This window comes from Cupressus sempervirens, chromosome 9, assembly GCF_028749045.1.
Source record: "Cupressus sempervirens isolate cs-2001-9-10 chromosome 9, ASM2874904v1, whole genome shotgun sequence".
In the NCBI taxonomy this organism is placed as follows: Eukaryota; Viridiplantae; Streptophyta; class Pinopsida; order Cupressales; family Cupressaceae; genus Cupressus; species Cupressus sempervirens.
Genome location: NC_143126.1, coordinates 625,971,009 through 625,995,756, shown reverse-complemented (window position 1 = coordinate 625,995,756; position 24,748 = coordinate 625,971,009). Strand labels below are relative to the sequence as shown.

At 35.4% G+C, this 24,748-nt stretch overlaps 1 protein-coding gene across 4 annotated transcripts in view; it reads left to right on the top strand.

The window, feature by feature from the left end:
- The first annotated feature begins 2,461 nt into the window (after positions 1–2,461).
- The window catches only part of LOC149540262 (uncharacterized), a 256,350-nt gene continuing 234,063 nt past the window's right edge, over positions 2,462–24,748 (top strand). For all 4 annotated transcript variants that reach the window (XM_089801404.1, XM_089801401.1, XM_089801402.1 and 1 more), the window contains exons 1-2: positions 2,462–3,199; positions 12,339–12,511. In XM_089801404.1, the coding sequence (XP_089657530.1) occupies positions 3,013–3,199; positions 12,339–12,511 (360 nt within the window). In that variant the 5' untranslated portion in view covers positions 2,462–3,012. The remainder of the gene's footprint in view (positions 3,200–12,338; positions 12,512–24,748) is intronic.

The window sequence follows — 24,748 nt, the reverse complement described above, 5'->3', positions numbered from 1 at the left end:
GGTACATAGGTGGTTGGGAATTCTTGGGTTTCTAATCCGTCCCACAAGGTCTCTTAGTTAGAGAAAATGTAAACTAGAACTGAGATCACATTGAAAACCATGGTTTTTTGAGAGCTTTTCAGTTTCTCATTCAAATGGAAACTAATTAGATTGGCTCATCCAATGAAATGTCCCTTGTCACATATGATTAAAATTAAATGATACATCCAAAACATAAAGTATGTGGATTAACCACTTCTATCCATACAATGCAATAAAGGTAATTAATTCTGTACTTTCATCTTTGAAATGTACCCTTTTATTTTTGGAGGGAAACTCAGACTTACCTCCTTTTTAAGACTTGATCCATTACTTGTCTATGGAATATCAACACCAACCTTTGTGTGCTTTGAACCATTCCTTTGAAACTCTCATATACAATTTCTCCATTGTTGCCTTTCATGGAATGTACAAATCTTGAGAAATGCTTTATGGGTCTATTCATGCAAACACCTTCCCATCTTTGGTTTGAATGTCTTGTGTCTATGGATTGTATTTTTATCGAGTATGCAAATATCAAATCTATAGAGGAAATGGTAGGTGAGTAAAATGTTCGCATGTACAAAACTACTCTATAAATATGGTATTGCTGAGAGGTTCTATTATCTTTCTCAAGATTCTCCTGATAGTCTTTAAAATAATATTCCTTGGTATTCCATTGTCCTTTACTCTTGACAAATAGTTTACAATTTTTCTCTGCATGGGTTCAAAGAAATGAATGCATAATGAATAAACTACATGAGAACCTACATAAACTTTGTAATTTATCTGCTACCCCCCAGTCCACTTATGCATTCATTTTGATAAAACATGCAATTGATGTTGGTTTTACTAGATCCAAATAAATAGAGCATTATCATGCATAATCATGTCTCAAGGAATAACAAGTTAGCCAATACAAATAACTTGGAAAGTACGTGATGTGGGGAGGAAACTTGGGTGGGACCCACTAGTCACTTGATTGCCAAAACTCAAAACTTCACAACCTTTTTTAACTTCTAAAAACCAACAACTAGGCGATAATAGTTTATAAAGGAGTCAAGATGTCAACAATTGTTTAAAGTGCATAAATCCATGACTAAGTTATAAAAAAGAGATGAGTTGACAACTAAGCTAAAAAATGAGCAAAAATTATGACATGGCATTTAAACTAATGGAAACAAGAGGATAGGAGCCTGAATAAGTACTTGAAAAAGGCTTGACTAGGTGAGTGTTTCAAAAATTAGAAATGAGGATAACACTAGGTAAATAGAAAGATTGCTAGTTCACATTTGGTTCACCAATTTTTTTAGAAGGAAAAAGTACTCCATCCTAGAGACAAGTTATAGTCTTAAGGGATGATGAACCTTCCTTGTGTTACCTCACTTAACTAGCATGCATAGCTAGGGAGATCAAATGCAGGTTTGTTGTAGACTAGTTAATTTAATTCGAAGTGTACTAGGTACAATTACCTTTTCTTAAATGAATATTAAACAGGAACACACGTTTATAACTCAAGTATATTATTAGATACAAATATTTAGATTACTAGAAATGAACGATGTAACTATAAGGAGTAGACACTAAACAATATATAAGGAAAAATAATATACTGATCTTTTTCAACTATCAGATAAATATTAGTGAGGATGCTATTGATGACGTTCATATTAGCTACAATTAGAGATACCATTCAAACTTGCATCAAATTTCATGTTAGATTTTCTTTAGTCAATCGCAAGATTTTCACAATGTTCTTTTGTGGACTTTTAGAGTTCATATTTTTGGTTTGAAATGTTTCTAATGCAAATGAGGATAAGTATAACCCTCTACATTTTCTTCTAAAAGTATGACATTTCCCTTCTAAATATGCTTTTAAATGTAGATCCATCCTTGAAAAATAAGATGTGGATAGTCGAACATCATCCAACATCTTATTTTATTTCTTTTTAATTTTTAACAAGAACATATCATTAAATTAATCGTAATTTAATATTAACTTTCATGACAATACTTAAAAAAAGAAGATTTTGTTAAAATTTTAAAAATAAATTGTTTATCACTTTTTTTAAACCTTCAACAACAATTTTCACAAAATCAAATTTTAAAAATATTAATTCATTAATTATATTTGTATATTTTTAATTTATGAAAATTAAATTTTAAACATGTAAGCCAACAACAATGACTTAGAATATTGATTAGACAAAATGAAAATTTTGCCATCTTTCTAAATAGGGACCTAGTCAATGAGAAAATGAGAAAAAAATTATACTAACCAATAAATTTGACAGTAAGAAACCAATAGAAGAAGTAGCACGATGTACGATAATCTACTCAACAATGAATCATAATCTATTCTCAAGGAGAGGTGAATTTAATTGAGCTTGAGTTGATAATTTTTCAAAGTAGTTAAATATAAAAGCTAAAAGTTTTTATATTGTTGTGTTTTTGATGTTTGGACTTCAACCTCCAGATTATATATATTTTTTTATGAGTAGATGAATTTCTGGCCAGACTGTTTGAACCTATAGGCAAAATGATCTTGTATTCCGTATCTTTGAAAAAAAACATTCTAGCCTCTTATAACTAACTAAAATCGGGGAGCTTGGGCCTTAGTTTGCAGAGACACAACTCTGAAAACTGGAAATTCATTACAAAAGTTATGATCTGAAAAAGAAAATTACAAATTCTAGAGGACTTCTATATCGATTTTCCATATGCAGTCCTGAGTCCCATAGTTGACCTCGTAAAATACATTCATATTTTTCATTCTGTATGCAGGAAGCACTGAGGATTTTTTATACATATTTATTTAACTATTCGAGTCTACCCCACACGACCGTCCAGCCTAAAAATGGACAAATTGATAAAAAGTAGCAGAGCGACCAAGCCAAACTTGCGATACATTTTCTAATCTTCGTGCTGATCTTCTTTCTCTTACTACTAGGCAGGCAAAATCTTGCAGACTATTGTGCGTAAATCAAGCGAAAAATGAGTATTTTAATTCACAACGCAATGATAGTTACAATGGACGGGGAGCAAAGGGTTTATGGAAATGGCGGGCTGTTCGTCCAGGACGATAAAATTCATGCAATTGGTTCGTCTTCCTACATTTTGAGTCACTTTTCAGCTAAAGCTTCTGAAATCATCGACTTCGACGACCACATTATTCTTCCAGGTAGTCTATAAACACAAGTAGTTTTAAAGTTGCAACTACGTTCTCGCCCCTTCTCTACCTTCTGAAATTCCTGGCAACATAAATGAAAAACTTTTTCTTTTCATGAAGTTGAAGTAAAATATTTGAAATGGACCATAGAAGAAGCAAACTGGTACACATCAATCAATATAAGTAGAAGTCAAATGGAACTACAGCATCCTACGGGAAAATACAGAGCTGGAATTTTTCGATTGAAGCACAGCTTGTAGATGAATTGCGTCCTTCTCTTGCGCTGAATGCATCTGAGCTGCAGTGAATGAGACATTGGCGTCTTTCATGAAAGCACAGCTTGTAGATCAATTGCATTCTTCTCTTGTCCTGGATGCATCTGAGCTGCAATGAATGAGATATTGGGGCCACGCCACAGTAAATTACAATTTATTATGCTATACTAAAGTAGGTATCAGGAAAAACATTTACTTCCTTACACCGTTGTTATTTTAACATGGGATGCACAATTAAACTCGCGTCATCTATTGTTTTTTGACGTGACTTCTGAGGGGTACCTGTTGTGGAATATTACTAGATTCTGGTTTTTCTGTTGACTCCATTATGTTGGAGATTCCTATTATTTGGAATTGTTGCTGGTTATGTTTGGCATTAATGTTTTGTCATTGATGTCAACACATATGTCTATCACACAATGTTCCTGTTGTTGATCATGTTAAATTTAGCCTAGAAATCAAAGATAAACAACAGTAAGGAATAGGCAAATGAGATACAAGAGACACAAAATTCCCTTGGGAAAGTCCTTCCAAAATTGAAGGGAAAAACCTAGCCACACAACAAAATACCACTTTACTAATAATAAAATGTTCGAGTGTAGAATTCCTTTTGCTTGGTGCAATATATATAACACGTAGAGAGACTCTTCACATTACAACTGCAAGCGTCTTGAGTTTCCCAAAATATGACTTTATTTTCAAATAAAACTCTTTCTATTTCTATGCCTCAACGCATGTTCTATGACACATGTCTTAATATTTAATATTACAATTTATCATAAATGTCCCTTTCAGCTGAAGGTGACAATAATGGTATTAACGACTAGAGATTAAGATCTCTATCACAGCTACAATCTCCAACACTCCCTCTTAGCGAGAGAGAGATCTTTAGCTGAATAGTCATACAAGACTGCAACCAAAATGTCAATGATAAAATCTAATCACCTAGATCCTATAAAATTCATGTAATCACTCAAAATGAAAACCTTGAAAGAAGTACAACCAACTTTCATCACAAACTCCCTCAACCTAATGTTGTCATGGAATCTCTCAACATAACACTACAAGAACAATTTACTTATCTTGGAATCACTCGACATGATAGACCTATAACCATTATTCATAATACAAGTAAGAAGACTTGAACCCGACCTTGACTTGACAAGGGTAACTCAACTCGTGACCTAGCTTAGACTCACCTGTGACTCAGCAAAGTGGCAAAACCCTTGAAATTTAGAGATTTTTTAGGATTTAAAGAACATTCCACGCACCCATTATTGAATAAAGCTTAAAGACACAATAACAACATGAAATAGAAGGTAATTTGAGCATATATCGATTACATAAGTACAAAGGTAAATTATTAAATAGTAGCTGAAGGAAATAACAAACATAGATATATAAAATCCATCAAAACATATATCAAATCTAGGAAATCCATCACATCAATAGTCTTCATCAAATGTTCCAAAAATACGTTAAGTTAAACAAGTCTATAGTTATGGCTCCTAGTCCTCATAATCTATAATATGCCTCTTACCAAGGCGTCTAAGGTAGGTCCTAGATGACTGATTAGCTAGTCTCTGCCTGTGAGGTGCCTCTAGGATCAGCTTTAGTCTCTTCCAGTGCCTATGAGGTTCCACGAGGATCAAATATTGCTCTTTGCTCCTTTGCTACCATAGCCATGACCTCAGCATTTCTATCTACTTTGTCAATCCACTCTAGGTCCTTATCATCAAAGATAGGATCAATAGCCTCATCAATCCACTCAGATTCTAGATCAACATCCTCTAGAGTAATCAAAGAGGTGTCACTATCCAAAATCAGTAGACTCAGATAAAAGTGTTAATGAAAGCCCTTTTAGGGATATAAGGAAAAGAAACATAAAAAAATTAGAAAAAAATCAAGCAAAATTTAATTTTTTTTGGCATCCAGATTTGCCCAGCCATGGCTGGGTCGCATCCATCATGACCCGTGAGTCACATGGCTGACCCATGAGTCAGGAGGGTTAGGCGAGTCACCCAAGGTGACCCGCCGAGTGAGGGTTACGGGTCATTTTGACCCAACAAGAGTAACCCGACTTGCTGACCCGGGTTACTTGCGGTGAGTTTCGTTACTATGCTCATAATCATGGAATCTCTCAACATGTTGGAAATATTTCTTCATAAATAATAATCAACTTAACATGCAAAAACTTGCAAAAAATCACATTCAACTTTCATCATAGACTCACTCAAGGTGATGCTGTCATGGATTCTCTCAATTTGACAAACTTGCAAACAAAAATCACAATCAGCTTTCATCATGAGCTCACTCAATGTGATGCTGTCATGGAATCTCTCAGCATGACAAACCTGAAAAAATCACAATCACCTTTTATCACGGATTCACTCAACGTATTGCTGTCATAGAATCTCTCAACATGACAAACCTGCAAAAATCACAATTACCTTTCATCACAAACTCACTCAACATGATGTTGTCATGGAATCTTTCAACATGACAAGTTAGTAAGGTTTACAACCAACATTTATTCATAGATTCTCTTAACACGATACGATCATGGACTCTCTTAAGACAACTTCCAATTCCCATCACGATATCTCTCAGCACGATGACATTACAGACTCTCTCTACATGATGCTGACTATGAATCTCCCAAAAGTGAGAGTTATCAGGTTGACCTCATGACTTTAATTTATTGCATATAAATAAGAATTCATAATTAACAAGAAGGAAAATCACAACTGAGACTTATTTCCATCACGAGTCTCAATATCCTACAATATCTATAACTTATCATAGATAAGGAAACTCATTAACAATATGCACACAATGATTGAAATACTCTCTGAACAAAGACTCCCTCTTAGCAGTTATGGCTTTGATCGACACAAAATATAGTGATGGAACCTCCCTTTGAGGTTGAACATCTCCTTCTGAGTCAAAAGCTCCCTCTGAACGCAAATATGAATCATCAATGTAATATTTTCATTTCTTCTTGTTGCATCCTTTGCAACCAAATGAGATAAAGTAACTCATAAGGTCATCCTATCAGAGAGACCAAAGCAAATTGCATACTATAAAAATTATAATCATACAATATTTATCTCTGCAATTTCATACAATACTTATCTCTGCAATCTGTACACAATTGCATCTGTGTCACATATGATGCAAAAGAGTATTCAATAGTGACTCCTGTATCACACCTGATACAGGGAGAAATCTTTCTGAATATGAAACATGCTGCCTCAAACTAGTCTTACATGGCTGGAAATACTATAAGAGTTTGCCAAATGATAGACATCAATTAGTCAGAATCTCTACATCTAGGTTCAAAGTCTGTCTATCGCCCAATTAGATGTTTGCTTCTGCAAAAATATTGCTTCAACAAATTTAATTCAACGAAAAATAAAAAGAAGAACAACAGTGACTTTCTACTCCTAGAAATAGGAGTCTGTGTTCAACACTCACACACTATCACATCCAATAGATGATAGGTAGGCCAAAAAATAGGAATTCCAGCCAAAGCCAGGAAACATAAGGCTCAGAAAAAACAAAAAAATAGCTTCCTAAATAAAGTCACACAACTCCTAAATCTCTATTCAAATTGAGCCACCCATCTAGAATTGCATAGAGAGAAGCTCCCTCGGCATCAACAATTGCACAAAGAGAAGTTCTTGCGGTAACTATACACATCAAACCCCATTACATCCTGTATAAGAAATGTTGTGGTCACCAATAACAATCCTTTCATATGACTGCCTTTACAAATGCGGCAGATGCAACACTGCAGTGACAGGCCCCTGCCCTCACGCTTCAGATGAAATCCAAATATTATCTTAAATGACACAAAGGGATTAGCTTCTAGAAGTTACACATGATAGAAATCATAAACACCTTGTAAAAGAATGAACCGACATCTCTCGAGAATCCGATGACATTAGGAGAATTAGAAAGTCACATGCGATGCCTTTCTTTCTTTCATCTGCTTCTATTCGTTCTCTTCATCATGCCTCCAACACTACCAATTAAAACATTGCCCTCATTGACCTGCTATCATAGATGAATTTTGACGAAACCCAATAGTTGAAAAATTTATGGAACTTGGAGTTGGCATTAATGGCATTTGCATGTCCTTCCTACAACTGTTTTTCTTTTGATGTTAAAACAATTGCACTCTTCCAAAAAAAACTTCAAGATCCCATCAATTGAAAGAAATCAAAATACAAGATATGCATCTTTAAACGGAAATATGAATATGACATGGCACAACGAACAAAAGAATGACATTGCAGATGATTTTCTAATTCTCCTAAAGTCGTTGGTTTCTCAAGACTCAGGACTCAATCTCTCGACTTGATAATTTTCCTACAGCATGTGCCTGGGCAATCTGGGTCTTTAGCTGGTCCATTAGGTATTCATAAGAGGTGTTGAAGAAACGCTCAACGAAGGGGATAAAAACGGATCTGTCTCTATCTCATAAGAATGATGAATCGAAATTCAAACAAAATATGAAACTGTTGGTAACAATATAAGTTATAACATGACCGTGAATTACTCCCAGCATGGTAAGGATACTACAATCTAGAATACTGAAAGAGAATAGCCACAGGTGGAATTTTGAAGATATGAGTGAGAGCATCCACAAGCAATTACAAAGAACACAAATCATCATATCTGATGTCTTATGAGGGACATAAAGCCTTAAGGAAACAATAACAAAGCTCAAAAGAGCCTTAAGGATCTGAAATTTGAGCATTAAGATTCGTTTTAGCCAAGCTGAAACTACTAGCAGGTTGAGGCAATCAATACAACCCTAATAATCGAAACAAAGTGATGATTCTTGACCTGGCTCTGATACCATGTTAAATTTAGCCTAGAATTCAAAGATAAATAGTAGTAAGGAATAGCCAAAGGAGATACAAGAGACAAATAAAATTACCCTTGGAAAACCCTTCCAAAATTGAAGCGAAAATCCTAGCCACACAACAAAATACCACTTTATTGATAGTAAAATGTTCAATTGTGCACTGCTTTTTGCTTGATGCGATATATATAACAAATAGAGAGACTCTTTAGATTACAACTGAAGGTCTTTTGAGTATCCCAAAATATGACTCTTTATTTTCAAATACAACTCTTTGTATTTCCATGCCTCAATGCACGTTGAATGACATATGTCTTAATATTTAATATTACAATTTATCATAAATGTCCTTTTCAGCTAAAGGTGACCATAATAGTATTAACACTCAGAGATAAAGAGCTTTATTGCAGCTACAATCTCCAACAGATCAATGCAGAAAGAGTTTCGGTAAAGACATAGTTTGCTGAATTGAGCTAGTGAACATTATGAGATGATGTCTGGTGAATCTACATGCCATGTTTGCCATCACACGAGTTTCAAAGTTGATTCAGAGAAGTTACAGAAGATTTGTTGAAGAGTACTTACTGGTAGTATTTATTGAGAACTATTTTAGACAGTGGCTTGGAGTAATATTTGGCGAGTTTTAGTGGACCATAATATCAGTCTGCAATTTAGGATACTTCATGAAGACATACATTCACTCCTATCTACAGATTTTCTTGAGTATTGGTGTCTCAGAGGTCAGCTTGCTCTTTGGACAGTAAAAGGGAATTTATTTTTGCCTGGCTTAGTCAGGAAACATGTTTGGATTATTATGATTATCTTTTGGGTGATAATGCATTATTTGATATTGTAATGTATTCTATATGTGTTCTAACCAACACATATGGAATCACATTGGCTGATGTAATTTATTTTGTTATTTGGGTCTCATATTAAGTCGATCTAATAAGTTTTTGAGATATTTATGAGAGTGAATTAATTTGTGAATTCGAATGTGTGCTAATGGAGAGAATGATATGATGCAAATTTGGATCAGAGACAAAGATTAGAGTTGATCGAGAAGAGTTATGAGTGGAATCTAATATTGTACTTCAAAGGAATCGTATTGGCATAGTTAATGCTTTCAGTCAGTTCATCTAGGTGGATTGTTGCTCACTCATTGGGTTGTTCCCCTTGTTCTAAATGGATTGTAGTCCAATTAGGGTTGTTGCCCCTGTTCTAATAGAGCAATGAGCTCTAGGCGAGTGTCTAAATGCATGTGCATTCTGTAATGTTCCAATGCCCCTCTGACCCTTAGTAGCAGTTTCGTGCGTGTGTGTCTGAAGACTGCTTGCATGAGATAGGCCATATGGTACCTTATTGGTTTGATGTGGAGGTCGTACAATGTCCAGGATGGGGAAAATAGACTGGCTGTATGGGTGGTAAGTGGACCGAACGGTAGACAGGGAAGGGATGTACGACTAGCAGAGTTGGATGGTCGTACGGGAGGGGGCCCGATGGCCGTACGGTAGACTGGAGGTGAAGGCCGTACAGTATGGTGTCCATAATGACTGGAATTTCTTGACAAGTGCCTAGGATATATTCATGCCAATAATTGAGAGAATTAATAGCATAGATATTTTATAATGTATTTTAATGAAGAGTCATAAGAAAAATCAATTGGATTCTAGGAATCCTTGGTTTTGTTAATTTTGTCTTTTATAAAGTTTAATAATGTAGCCAAACCATATTCCATGGCTTGTCTTAAAACAAATCCATCACCTATAGTCAGTTCTTGTACTAATTGGACCCTAAGATGTTTGAAACATGCCCGAGCCTTCCTACACATTTTTCCTTATTCTTTTGTTGTTTCTACGTCTTTTGCCATAACTAGTTGTGTCTCAAGGAGCCTGAAATCATGTAGTCTGAACTTATTTGTGACATGAACTAACAAGTAGAGATAACCATCTCAATCAGTTGAATTATGATGTTTTCTCAGAATTCGACGAGGATTGTTTTCAAAAAGGGATTCTATGTGGTAGAGTGCATTATTGTTTGTAAGTTGATTGTATTTCCTTCTCTTGGAAAAATTCTTACACAGATCTTCTAGCAAACATTACAGATTGAATTCATCTTGTATGGGACTCGCACTATTCTCCAAGCTATTCAATACTTTTTTCTTAGATCTTCTAACTCAGCTTGGCATTAGTGTTGTACATGTGAACCACAACTTAAGTTGTACATACTGCCTTAAATGGAGGATGAGGTTCCTATCATGCAATCAAAATTTGTCATCATATTTTTACCAACCATTGGGCAAAGGCACTCAATTTTCATAATCACATGTATTCTAATATGTAGATACTAGATACTACTTACTCGAGTAGATGCAGAGGTTCTGTATTGACACTAGTGAATTGGTTCTTAGAGATCACTTTTCCCAAAAAGATTTCTTATTTAATGAAGAAACTGAGGAAAACTTCCTCTTGACAAGGATAATGATGTTCTAAGCACCCTTGATAGGTAGAACTTCATATGTAAACATATATTGGCTTCTAAATATAATAGTGAGAAGGAAATAGGAAAGTTATACGTGAACTGAGTAGTGGAGGAAGAAGAGCCAATGTGTAACCTGTGATACTGGAGCAAATATAAGGAATGAATTCTTTGGTACATGAAGAGGAAGATATGACTTGATATCCATGACGAAAGGGAACAAACAGAGATGGTGATTGATATAGAGGTTGCTTTAGTAGAAGCTTGTGGAAGTTTAGCGAGTCTATACTGGATACAACAATATTGAAACTTTTCTCAGAAATGAAGCTACTCTAATATGTTCCCATTTTGTGTTGTGTGCGGAAAGAATCAGTTCTCTTTTTTCCATTTACTGTTTCAATGATCCATGTTTAGTTATTTGCAGCGGATGGTTTCAGTGTAACTCCTTTATAAAAAATGCAAACTCTTTAGTTTGATGCATAATACATCTCTTGTATCAACTGTGGAGTATTTCCTACGTCCTTATATTAAACCCTTTGAATGGTAGTGGGATGGGCAGCCAACAAATTTCTAACATGTTCACTTTGTAAAACATTTTCATAAGCAATCTTTAAGGGTTTTGCCTCCAGTGTGTGCTAGGCTAATACAGCCTTATCATTGTACATATATATTATCCATACTAATGAAGAACATAATGTATCATTGTAGTGCCTTGTTGCATGCCATTATTATTATTGTGATTCATGCTTCGGTTGTTTCTTTTTTAATTTTGTTGTTGCAGGTCAGTTTTAAGTCTCCGTGCATTCTTGTATAGACTGATGCATGTTTAATAGTATTGGTATGCATAGCTGCTTTATGGAGTGTACACATATTAATGTTGCATAGGCCTTTTTTATAGTAAATGCATTGCTGGGCAGGCTAATATGAATTTGTACCCATTCTCTATATTTTTTATTCAATCTGAATAAATCTTAAATAGAGGCTCTCACATAGGAAGCAAGCCAGATGATGGATTGGTAACTTGGTTGTACTTCAAAGTAAATGAGCCAAATTTTTAGCATGAACACAATGATTGGATATCAAGGGATGCCTGTCTGAAGGCAGCCTGTCAAACTTAATTCCATCTTTTTTAATATCTTTAAGCTCCCTTAGCAATCAAGTTTCGTATCTCTTGTATTAAATTTTTTATTTATAGCGTATTTGTTTCTTGTATTCATTCATTTATTTATATATTATATCCTGCTTATGAACTCAGATTCTTATTGTACATCCTAACAAGATTTACATTTTCTATCCATATAGATGTAGTTGAGCCATTAGTGGTGCCTTTGTCTGAAACTTTTTATTGATGTTTGATGATATGCAGTTCATGCCTTCTGTGTTTTATTGGAACATTTCCTTGTTCTACTTTCTTGCAGACATTTTGTTGATGGGTACAATAGATAAGCTGAGGGAGGTCCAACTACATTGCTGAATTAAAAGAGAGTTTCTGTTCACATCTAATTAGTTTTCTCAATGTGAACAGGATTCATTAATACTCATGTTCATACTTCTCAACAACTTGCTCGAGGAATTGCGGATGATGTTGACCTTATGACTTGGCTACACAACCGCATTTGGCCCTATGAATCACAAATGACAGAAGATGATTCCTATATTTCAACCTTACTATGTGGAGTTGAACTCATACACTCTGGAGTACGTTCAGAGTGAAATATGTTTTATGCAGCAGTTTATTTTGCCAGCTAGTTTTGTTCTAGTTGTGAAATTTATAATATTGATCATTGTTGAGAATATAATATAATATATTTCAGTAGTTATTGCAGACTATGGTATAAATACCAGTACTAGGAATATGCATTTAAGACATGATCTTCTTAAGGAATGCTGAGGATTTGTAGTACATGCTAAATCTTTACACTAGAAAAGTGCAATGGGATGTGATCATGTGAACTTACCTTTTCTCTTTCTATGAACTAACAAACATGATAGACCTGAACAAAAATTCTGGATAATTATACCTTGCAAATTATTTACTTTATTTAGTGTACAATACAATCTGAGGAAACCATCCTGTACAAATAATAATTCTTCCTTGCTGCTTAATGCTGAATGATCCTTTTAACATAAGGCTGATAGAATCATAGATATCTCACACGACTTTATTAATTAAAAATTCCCTGTAGTAAGCTTTAGTTATTTTTTAAATATACAACATTATAATTGTATGGTCTTTTCAGTGCTTGCACTTTCTAATCATAAAATACAGTTTTGAGAGAAAATTTTATGAACCCTTTTTACAATCTATGATTCCACATTTTTTATTTTTTACATCTAGGTGACACTATATTTTCTTTATTCTGTAATGATTTTGTAGAGTAGATGTATATTAATTTGGTCCAAAAAGGTTAAAAACCATTGAGAAAATTCACAGCTTTAGATATCTGTTGATCGGTTAACATGAACTAAATATATTTCTCCTATGTTTCCTCGAGTTTCCAGTATGGGGACGGCGGGGAACAGCAGGACGGGTTTTCGGGACGGCAAATTTTTTTTGGCAATTTTAGGGACCGGGGGGGATGGCAAACGGGGATGGCTATATATATATATATGAAAATTTTGAAATATACACTGAAATTTGCAAATATACATGTCATTCATATGAAACTAAGCACAAAGCATGTCATTTAAACATTATAGAACCATAACATACAACATTTGAATGCCATCTAGGAAATAATATCCAATTTTAGTACCCAATTGTCAAAATGCATATCAATATCAGTGAACACTGAACAATGAACATTAACAATTGTCAATATCATAATTTCATAATGATAAATATAATAAATCTGAAAATCAAAATCAAAATATGCCCAAAGCTATAGGCCCAAAGGATAGAGGGCTGCCATAAAGTAATAAGTATCAATGTATCATAATCATGTTCATGTTCAACATAAAAAACAAAACATAGAAAAATGAAGCAGACTATTGCTCCTATTCTACCTCTATTGCCATGGCATCAAAATCAAAGTCCTCTTCACTATCATCCTCCACAGAAAACGTAGTCTCATCTAATAGAACCCCAACCAATCCTGGTGCTGTGTCATCCTCATCTATCTAGGCCACATCCTCAGACTCAACATCCCATCGCAAAGCTGGTGTCTGCCTATACTCTGGAGTTTGACGATCGGCAAGTCGAAGAGCATGATGCATTGTTACTAGCTTCTCCGCTTTTTTAGAGGTAAGTCTATTTCTTTTGATAGAATGGATATATGAATATATGGACCAATTCCTCTCTTAGGTGTATCTCTCCCATGCCAGGTCCACCATCCAATAGGATCTCTCTGTGCCAAAACAACTCTATCTAACCTTGCTTGCAGCTTACCCAAGTTTGGGCCATGAAGGTTGGTGAAGTCAAGAAACTTGCACGAAGAGTAGAGGCATCTTGAGCTGAATACCTCTTATCAATTGCTCTTGTGAAACCATCCAAAACCTCAAGATCATCACATGGGAGGCCCCTTCCACCCAACTGTGCATACCATTTGGGATTTAGAGCAAAGGCTGCCATATGAAGCAGAGTATTCATCATGTTCCACCTTTGCATCACAATAGGCCTAATATGTTCCTCATAAAACCCCAATGTAGGATCCTTTGCTACAACAATTCTCTTCATCTTCCCCAACATGCTGTCAATAGTTTCATAGATCTCTCCCAAACTAGGAGCGTTAGTATCAACATATCTAATGACATCTACAATGGGTGCTATGACAGAGCAAATATATCTGCAAAATACAAACAAAAATTAAAACCAGAATTAGAATTTTAAGAATTTTAAGACTATTAGTAGGAAAATCAGTAAGCAAAAGACTAATAGTAAATTTAAAAATCAGCAACTTACTTCATTGTGGACCACCAACTCTCATCAAGGATCCTTTGCCTGAAATAACCCTCACTATATGGGTCACCAAAAAAAACCAATATTGGACTGGGACAATTCGTCAAACACTTGTCATGTAGCCTTCAGTTTGTATTATCTCCAGCAAAATTCACCAAGTAATATAGATGTAACAAAATAGATAATAATACCAGCGATATTCAAGAAAGAATCTTATTGCAATCAAATCTTTTTAATATTCAATAACAATTCAATAATTGAATAACAGAGCTGGACTGAATATATATAACAGGAACAATATCAAAAACCTGAGTTTGCCGTCTCCATTAGTTGTCATGAGATTGTCAGATCTGTTCAAAGTCTGCTTTACCCAATCGAGAAAGAAAGCTGATGCCGCCAACTTATTACCACCCTCTGTTCGGCCTGTGCACAATTGCTCTAGTTTTGGTGACGATACTGGCCGGATTTGAATCGGAATGAGCTCTGTAGTCGTTCCAGCCAACCAAGTGAGTCACCCAATGCAAATCAAGCTGCAATTTGCTTTCCGCTAGGTCTGGACAAAGATCGCTTTCATCTCTTGCAATGAGTTATATTCACACCCGCGGAATTATTCAAGTCTGCGATTTCCTAAACTCCAAATGGTGATGGTCATTGATGATCTAGATTGTATTTCCTTGACTGCCTGCCAACACTGTTGTCTTGTGCGATTTTTATATAATTCATAACCTTCAACGGAGCCTGAGCGAATTCCGCGCGTTGTTTTTTGCTTGCCAATCAATACTTCTGAATTGGTGTGATTTGCACCCCTCCCTTTTATTTGATGATCCGACCTAGTCCGCCTGGAATGGCAAGTAAGATGCGCTAGGACGCATTGCAATGTAACTTGCGATTTTATTTATTTATTTTCCATGCTCCACGAAAATGGTCTTAATGATATACGGAAGCGCTGCTGGAAGAACGAACGAAAGGATGGATTTGGAACTTGTTAATTTACCCTCGATCTCTTCACACTGCGACCTCTTTATATAAATTCAAATCTTCCACGGAAAATGCCCAACCTGATGTGGACTGAGCCGTCTGGGTTCAGGGAAGACCAGGTAACAATTCGCATGCAAATTCAACCAGGTAAATGTGCTTCCAGTTTCCTTCAAGTTCCCCCAGTCCGGCAATAGTTAATTCCTTTCTCCGATTGAACAAACCACAAATTTGGCCTTAGGCCACAAATCTCTGCCTAGGTGAAGTGACTGTATTATCACCTCCGGTTTGCAATAATTCAGATGATATTCCACACCCTCAAAATTGCTTACCCATGGGAGTTTTCGTTCCCAAGGATAATTTGAGAATTTGCAGACCAAATGACTACAAATTGCTCCAACTGAAATAGAAGTCGAATCCAATAAAAATCGCCTGTCCAAATGGGTGCCCCTTGTCCTCTATTTATTCACTTTTTTGAGAAGTCACTGGAAGCTTCCAGAAACGTCTTTATAATATCTTATTATAATGCACTTTGATTATCAAATAACTTTATAAAATTAAATAAATAACTTTATAAAATTAAAAGTGCAATCTCAATTCAACATTAGAACATGTAGGCCCCATTTACTGGATGTAGCAAAATGCAATCATCTGGCAACGAGATGACTCTCTCTCCAAAATCATTTGCCTACGAGAGTCGATGATAAACAAATCTACTGTAGGAATTGTGTCGCTAGAAAGGGGACATGACATTGTCTCACCACTTTTCCTTTGGAGGACTTAGAATTAGACCATCGTCCCCACTTTGGATTCACCAACATCAATTGAAGGGCCTCATATACCTCAATCATCTTCTCCATCAAGATGAAATATGTGCAGTACCTATAGCAACAATTATAAATTAAAATATTAATAAATTTAAACTTAAACATTAATGATTAAAATTTAAAACTAAAAACATCACATGTAAGTAAACTTATAAATAATTTTTTTAAATAACTTTAAACAAACTAAAAGTAAACTATAATTAAAATTGACATACCTTGTCTCGGCTAGTTTGAGGAACTCCTTCTTAGAGAAGGACTTGAATAGAGCAAGTGAAGTGTGGTGGTTGCAAATAAACATTTGCACTTCTCTAGCTTCTAGCATTGCTTGTTTCACCCATTCAATCTTCCCTATGTCCTTCAATGCATTGTTCAAAGAATGAACACAAGGGGTCTAAAAGATGTGTTTATAAGCACCCTCTATCATCAAATCAGCTGATTTGCACACAGGTGCAGAATCTGTGATAACCTGTACAACACGAGACGACCCAATCTCTTCGATGGCATCTCTTAAAATGGTGAATTGGAATTCTGCATCCTTCTTTCCTGAGCAATCTATGGTTTTCAAAAAATAAGAACCAACAGGGGATGTGACAATGATAATGATGAGTGGCCGATGTCTAACATCGTTCCACCTATTCATCACAATAGAGCAGCCCGTCCTAACCCAAGTGTGTTTCATATCCTCAAATAACAAAGCAACCTTTGAGTACTCTTCGTCTAGGATGGTGGTTCGTAGCTTATGCTCACTTGGGGGTACAAATGAGGAATTCATGCTCAAAATATCTTTCACTATTTGTTTATAATAAGTGGAACGGGCTGCATTATATGGGATACCATTAGCAACAAAGAATCTACCAATGGATGTCTCACACTTTGCCTTTGCCTGTGCATTAAACATACTTTCCATCGAGCCCTTTTCACCACTACTCATCTTTTTCTTACCTCTAGAGTCAGTAGGGCTGCCACTAGTACCAATGGCAAATGACATATGCCTAGATGATTGTGAGGGAATAGATGGTGATGTCACTGTCAAAGTTTGCCCCTCCATTTCAACCTCTAAGTGCAATCTTTGGCATTCTAAATTTTTTTTCATTAGTTAAGTTAGGACAAGCTTTGACTCCTTGGCATGGAAGACCTAAAAAGTGTGACTTCACTCTTGTATAGCTGCCCCTAAAATCATCAAGACAAACATGGCAATCCCACACCCTAGTCCCTCCTGAATTCTTCATTATGGTGGAAGGGCATTTAAATAAATTAGATTTAGGATCGGGTTTTTTTCCTGGTCTCACTACTAGCAATATCAACCTCAACTACATTTTCTTCTTCACTACTACTACTCATACTCCCATTGCTGCTCATTGTGCTTTGTTTTGACTCTTGAGGTTTAAATATGCAATAGATATATGAGCTGAAACAATGAAAAATAATAAAAAATTCAGACTTTGCAAACTGCAAATCTATTTAAAAAATGATAGATGGAAGCATAAAGAATTTCATACTTACTTGGTGCACAAAATAGAAGATCAAACCCTTGGTCAAGCTCTTGGAAGCAAAAATATCACCTCGTCTTCTTGCAAATGAAAACTCTAGCCAACTGCGACACAAAATGAAAACCAAACAAATGAGAAAACAACTAAAATGTGTTGAGTTTAAACCTTTTAGGGCATTTTGAGGGGTGGGGCCCACCTGGCTAACCAACTTGGAGGCTTTAAAGTATTCTTTTATGTTAACTTTCATTAATTTTATGCAAACAAAAAAAGGGGATGGCTGGCCATACTCGGTACGGTTGAGGGACGTCTAGATGTCCCTTTTCCATATCGGGTATGACTGGCCGTCCCCCTTTTTTCCCTCTGGCGTCCCCACGTTTCCGAAATGACCCCTACATTTTTTGAGTTTTTGGGGATGGCTAGGGGATGTCCCATACCTGTCCCCCCGTCCCTGGGATGTCCCCGTCCCCGAAACGTCGGGTTTTAGGCCTAGTACGCATCCCCGGGAAACATAGTATTCCTCATAATAAGATTGACAAGAAGTTGAGATAGAGTTGTGGTTTAACAATGCAATCTCAGGCATTAGCATATTAAAATGGCACTGGCTAATCTCCAGACAAAATGTACCAAAGACAAAAACAAGTCAAACATGAATCTTTTTTAGAGTCACAAAAACACGACGACATTTTCTCAAAAATTTTGTTGTTTTCAATCACAAAATATACAAATCATGAAGATCAAATGCTGAATTTTTTTAAAAATTTCATTGTGTTTTCGTTTTTTTAAAATTTAGTCAATGGTGCAATTTGTAGGGAGGATAGTTGCGTCTTATTAAAATAGTAAAGGAAAAGGTTGTTTCTTAGGTCAATACCAAATGAGAACAATTTGGTCTACGAGATCCCTATTGTGGAAGTTCACAAATTTTCCATTTACCTTATATATTGTTTATGATTAGACCTCTATTACTTCTTAAGCGAGGTCCAAGGGCACTTCCAATGGCAACACCTTATTTCTATTAGAAATCACAATATTCATGTCATAGGAATGCATGAAATAATAACTTAATCATTGATTCAGGTAGCATGCAGAGAACACCACTTCTGAACAGAAACATATTTCATTTTATCCAAAGTACTATCATAACTATAGATTCAGTCTTTTTCTTTGACAAATTATTCATATCAAATTCTTGTTCTTCATTTGGCAATGTAATATGACAAGGTTCAACATTCTTAGGTAAAGAATTAAGGTTAGTCTAGTAATATACATTTTTCTAACTTGAGATCATGTCTCTATACTTCATCATCTCAAAATTGGAAGTTTGCTTTGTTATTTGTGTAGAACTTTGGTTCAAGGTCATAGTTATGATAGTTCCATGATTATTGTATATGATTTTGCTTAACTACTTATGGCACGTGATATCTGTGTTGATGCACTTTATTGATCAAGTAGAAAATAAATATTGATTTGACATAAGCAACAATCACTATTTTCATACTAGTACAAGCCTTTGTCCCCCATCTCATCCCTTACTGTCAATTACCTTAATGTCTAGTCAAATCCTTAGGTAAATTTCTTGTAAGCTTCTTGCTTACTATTTATTTGAATGGTTTAATTTCAAGGTATGTACCACTTGCCTAAAATAAAAAGGGGGTTCTAAAACATATGATTGAAACATACCTCAAAAGTATGGTCTGAGTTGTGTTTGAATCATAGTTCAACAACTCAAGCTTGCAAAAGATTGGCAATTCAAAATCAACTTGGACCCAGAAATTGGTAACAACTTGGTATATTGAAAAATACATAAATTCATTAACATAAACATAAATAGCATGCAAGTTATTGAATTTAGAGAACTCATGTGTAATCAGAAATAACATAAAAAAGAATATTGGTTATAGACAAAATAATAGGTAATTTGGATAACTCATAGGTAATTTGAAGGGCTTAGTGTTTTTTTTTTTCAGTTGGTTATGTTGTTGTGATGTGGAGCCTAATTAGACTCGGAGGTTTACTTGGCACGATCCCCCCCCGCCCCCCACTCGCCCCCAAGGTTTATTTCTAGTAGAGTTTGGGAGCGCCCCCCTTGCAGGATCAAGGGGCAAAACTGTTGCAGGGTCGTGGGGCAGCGCTCCAGGTGTGCTCCCTATTGCAGTACAGGGTGGGGTTGAGAGGCAACACCCCCGTAGGGGCCAAAAATGACTACTATTGTAAAAGGCGTCAGTTGCTATTTTTCTATTGGACGACTTATTTTATTTCTAATTTTGTAAGCGACAAAAGCTTGTATAAAATAGCTTAGGGTTAGGGATTTCATAATGTATGATGATATCGTAGCTTCTTGCGACAGTATTGAGCTGTAAGGTTTTGTGGATTGTAATCATTGGATAATAATAATATTGGACTTGCTGTTGGTCGACATAGCCCAGGGGTTGGGTGAACCACGTTAAATCTTTGTGTCTTGTGTTCTCTTTTGTGTGATCGATTATTTTCTGATATTGGTTATATTTGCATGTAATTGTTATTTCTGTCCGTGGTTAATCCTAACAAGTGGTATCAGCGCCAGATTGTCGTCGTTTATCTCTTTAGCTATTCTTTGCAGGAAAGTCTCACGGTTGAGTGGGAGCAATGATAGACAAGGGCAAGTTGAAGGTTGAGAAGTTTAATGGACAAAACTTTCAGTTATGGAAAATGCATATGGTGGACTATCTTTATCAGAAGGATTAATGGCGGCCATTGGAAGGAAAAACCAAGAAATAGGGAACTTTGATAGATGAGGAGTGGAAAGGCACTTGGAAGTATTTAATTATACCTGGCACATTCAGTGACATTTAATATTACAAAAGCAAAGGTGACGGAAGAGTTGATGCAAACCTTAGCAAAACTATATGAAAAGCTCTCCGCTTCAAACAAGGTATTTCTCATGAAGTGTTTATTTAATATGAAGATGGCAGAAGGTGGATCTGTTGTAGATCATTTAAATGAGTTTAATACAGTTACTACTTAATTATCTTCTGTAAATGTTAATTTCGATGATGAAATTAGGGTTCTCTTGATTTTGTTTTCTTTGCCTGAATGTTGGAATGGCTTGGTCATGGCAATGAGTAGTTTTGTTTCTAGATCTAATACCATAAAATTTGATGAAGTGATTGTTGTTATTCCGAGCGAGGAAAATCGTAGTAAACTGTTAGGTGGATCTACATCAGGAAGTGCTTTGAACGCACAAAGATGAGGTAGAGTTGTAATGTTTATTACCAGATTTGTCTGATTGCATAATTTTGTTGCAAGTACAAACAATAACACCAATATTTTGATTGCTTCCAAAATTTGCAAATGTTAGTGTAGTAATAATAGAAATGAAATATATGAAACTCAGAATTATCTTCGCTCCTTTTGGAGCACTTGCATTAATAGATTACGATGCCAAGATTACATCGAGCAAATTGGATAAATACCAATGAAAGAGGTGTGGGGATGAGGAGACATGGACATTCATTCACACACCCATTCGAGGTTAACTAATGCACATAATTAGTTATTTTCTTTAACACAGTGATTTAAATGTTTAACCAATCATTACATTTGTGGCCCAATATAAAGGATAGATCGATCATGATCTAAACACCAAAGGAACCAAAAATAATCTCAATCATGCCGTAATGATCTCAGAACATACATATGTCTCATCAGTTGCAGATTGTGTAATGTACAACACATACGTATGTATATATGCATAACAACATGTACATCATGCTGTTGTGTGTATATACATGTGTATGTGCTTCTCACAGTAATATTAGAGTGAAGCTACATGCATTAACACTCCCTCTTAGCTAGGGTAGAAAAAGTGCACATATATAAGTTCTTTATATGAAAAGTAATATCCTCAAGATATATTTAAGAAAATCAAGTCTCATGACATTCTTTCTAGTTATGATGTGTATATAGATATCAAGTCACATGATATCCACCATAAAAGATCATGGTATATCCATAGATATTAATTCACATAATATTCAGCATGAAATTGAACATATTAATCTTCAATAGATATCAAGTTACATGATATCCATCAACATGCTCTTTTAACTATCATCATTTTTCTGTGAATATCAAGTCACATGATATTCATCATGATAGTAATCTAATAATAATAAAGTTATCACCTTATCTTATCAGAATCAATATTTCATTGTAAAAGATTATCACCTTAAATAATGAACATAGAGTAGGCCCATGAGTCATAGAGTCACACATATGAGAAAAGAGTTTACACTTTAAACATCTTTATTTAAATAATAAAAATTTACAAAGTTGAGACTCAATCTCATAAACTTACATTTCAATCAAGCCAAGTTTCTTTTTGAAATGATAAACTTTCACTTTAGGAAGAGCTTTGATGAGAATGCCAATTGTTTGATCACCTGTATTAATATATTCTAATTGAATAGCTCTTCTTTCCACCATGTCTCTTACGTAGTGGTAAGGAATTTCTATATGCTTGGATTTATCATGAAATATTAGATTCACAGATAACTTGATACAACTTTGGTTATCACAGTGAATAGTGGTAGGTTTCATAGGTTCACCAAACAAGTTAGAAAGAAATTTCCAAAGCCACATTGCTTCTCTAGCTCCTATAGCAATATACTCTGCCTCAATAGAACTTTGAACAACAAAAGCTTGCTTTCTACAGATCCAAAGAATCATGGCTGATCCTAAACCGAAACAACATCCTGATGTACTTTTCTGGTCTTTTACACTTCCGGCCCAATCAAAATCAATATATCCATGTAACTCCAAGCTGGTATTCTCATATATAAGTTCATACCCAATAGTGCCTTGAAGATACCTCAATATATGTTTCAATGCAACAAGATGAATCTCACGTGGTTCACATATGAACTGACTTAATGCATTCACTGCATAGTAGATATTAGGTCGAGTATTTACAAGATACATCAAGGACCCAATTATCTGTCTATATAAGGTGGGATCAACTAGTCTATATTCAATACTCGCTTCCTTTAGCTTGTGAAGGTTGGTTTCCATAGGTGTAGACATAAGTCGATAGTCCCACATTCCAAATCTTTTCAAAATATCAATAGTATACTTCCCTTGATGTAGAAAGATATTACCAGACTTTTGACGTACTTCCAAACCAAGAAAGTAATGAAGAATTCCTAAATCCTTCATTTCGGATTTAGAAGCCAAATCTTTCTTACATTGATTAATGAGATGTTCTTCCCTTGTAATCAAAAGACCATCAACATAAAGAATTATAATTAACACATCACCTTTAATTACCTTGAAGTAGAGATTTGGATCAGCCACGTTCTTGGTGAATCCAAGACCTAAAAGGTATTTGTCAATCCTTTCATACCAGGCTTGGGGAGCCTGTTTAAGTCCATATAGAGCCCTCTTCAATTTACAAACATAAGAAGCAGCATCATGAGTTACAAATCCTTCTGGCTGTTCCAGGTATACTTCTTCCTCTATTTTTCCATTAAGAAAAGCAGTTTTTACATCCATTTGGTGGATTTTCCAACCTTTGGCTGCTGCGATGGCTATTACAGCTCTAACAAAAGTGTATTTGGCAACTGGTGTAAAGGTTTCTTCAAAGTCAATTCCTTCCTTTTGAGAAAAACCTCTAGCCACAAAATGAGCTTTATGTTTTTCAATGCTGCCATCTTCAACATACTTAAGTTTGAAGAGCCATTTTGAAGACACAACAAATTTTTCCTTAGGTCTCAAAACTATGTCCCAAACATCATTTTTTAGTATAGATTGGTATTCTTCCACCATGGCGTCTTTCCAAGCTTGATGTTTAAGTGCTTCAGAATTACTAGAAGGTTTAGGATTCAAGCTCTCACACACGAAAGCATTATATGTCAATTTTCTAGGTCTCTTGTTTTCTCAGAAGATTCCTGAAGGGGTTGCGAATCCATCTCCTTCCTGTATTATTTTTCTCGCTCAAAGTGGCGTTTTAGAGTGATCAAGACTCTCTTCTTGAGTCTCTGGAAGGATTTTAGTTTTAGTTGAAGTCTCTTTAGGAAACTCCCTCTGAATCTCAGAAGTAGGAGTCTCTTTTGGAGATACATCAAATGTATCTAGTTCATTGGAGGTTTTGGCTCTTCTGAAAGCAATATCTTCCTCAAAGATGATATCTTTGCTTAGTTCTATTTGTTTCCGTCCAGGAATGTAGACTCTGTATCCTTTTACTGTTTCACTAAAACCAATGAGAATACCCTTTCTTCCAGAAGGTTCTAACTTAGTCCTCTTTTCCTTAGGTACATGAACATATACAGGACATCCAAATATCCTTAGGTGACTGATGTCAAGTTTCTCTCCAGAAAATGCTTCTTCAGGAGTCTTATTGTCCAAATGTGAGTGAGAACATCTATTCTGAATATAGACTGCTATGTTGGATGCTTCAGCCTAGGACATACTCAAATTTTGATAAAATATCATAGCCCGAGCAGCTTCCACAATAGTTTTGTTCTTTCTTTCAGCAACCCCATTTTGTTGAGGACTGTAAGGGACTGTGAACTCCCTCTTAATCCCAGCGAGTTTGCAAAACTCTTTAAATATTTTAGAAGTATACTCCTTCCCATTATTTGTTCTCAAAATTTTAATGTTCTTACGGGAGGAATTCGCAATGGTAGTTTTGAATTCTTTAAACTTAGAGAGAATTTCTTCAGATTCTTTGCATTTAAGGAAGTACATCCATGTCTTCCTTGAAAAATCAACA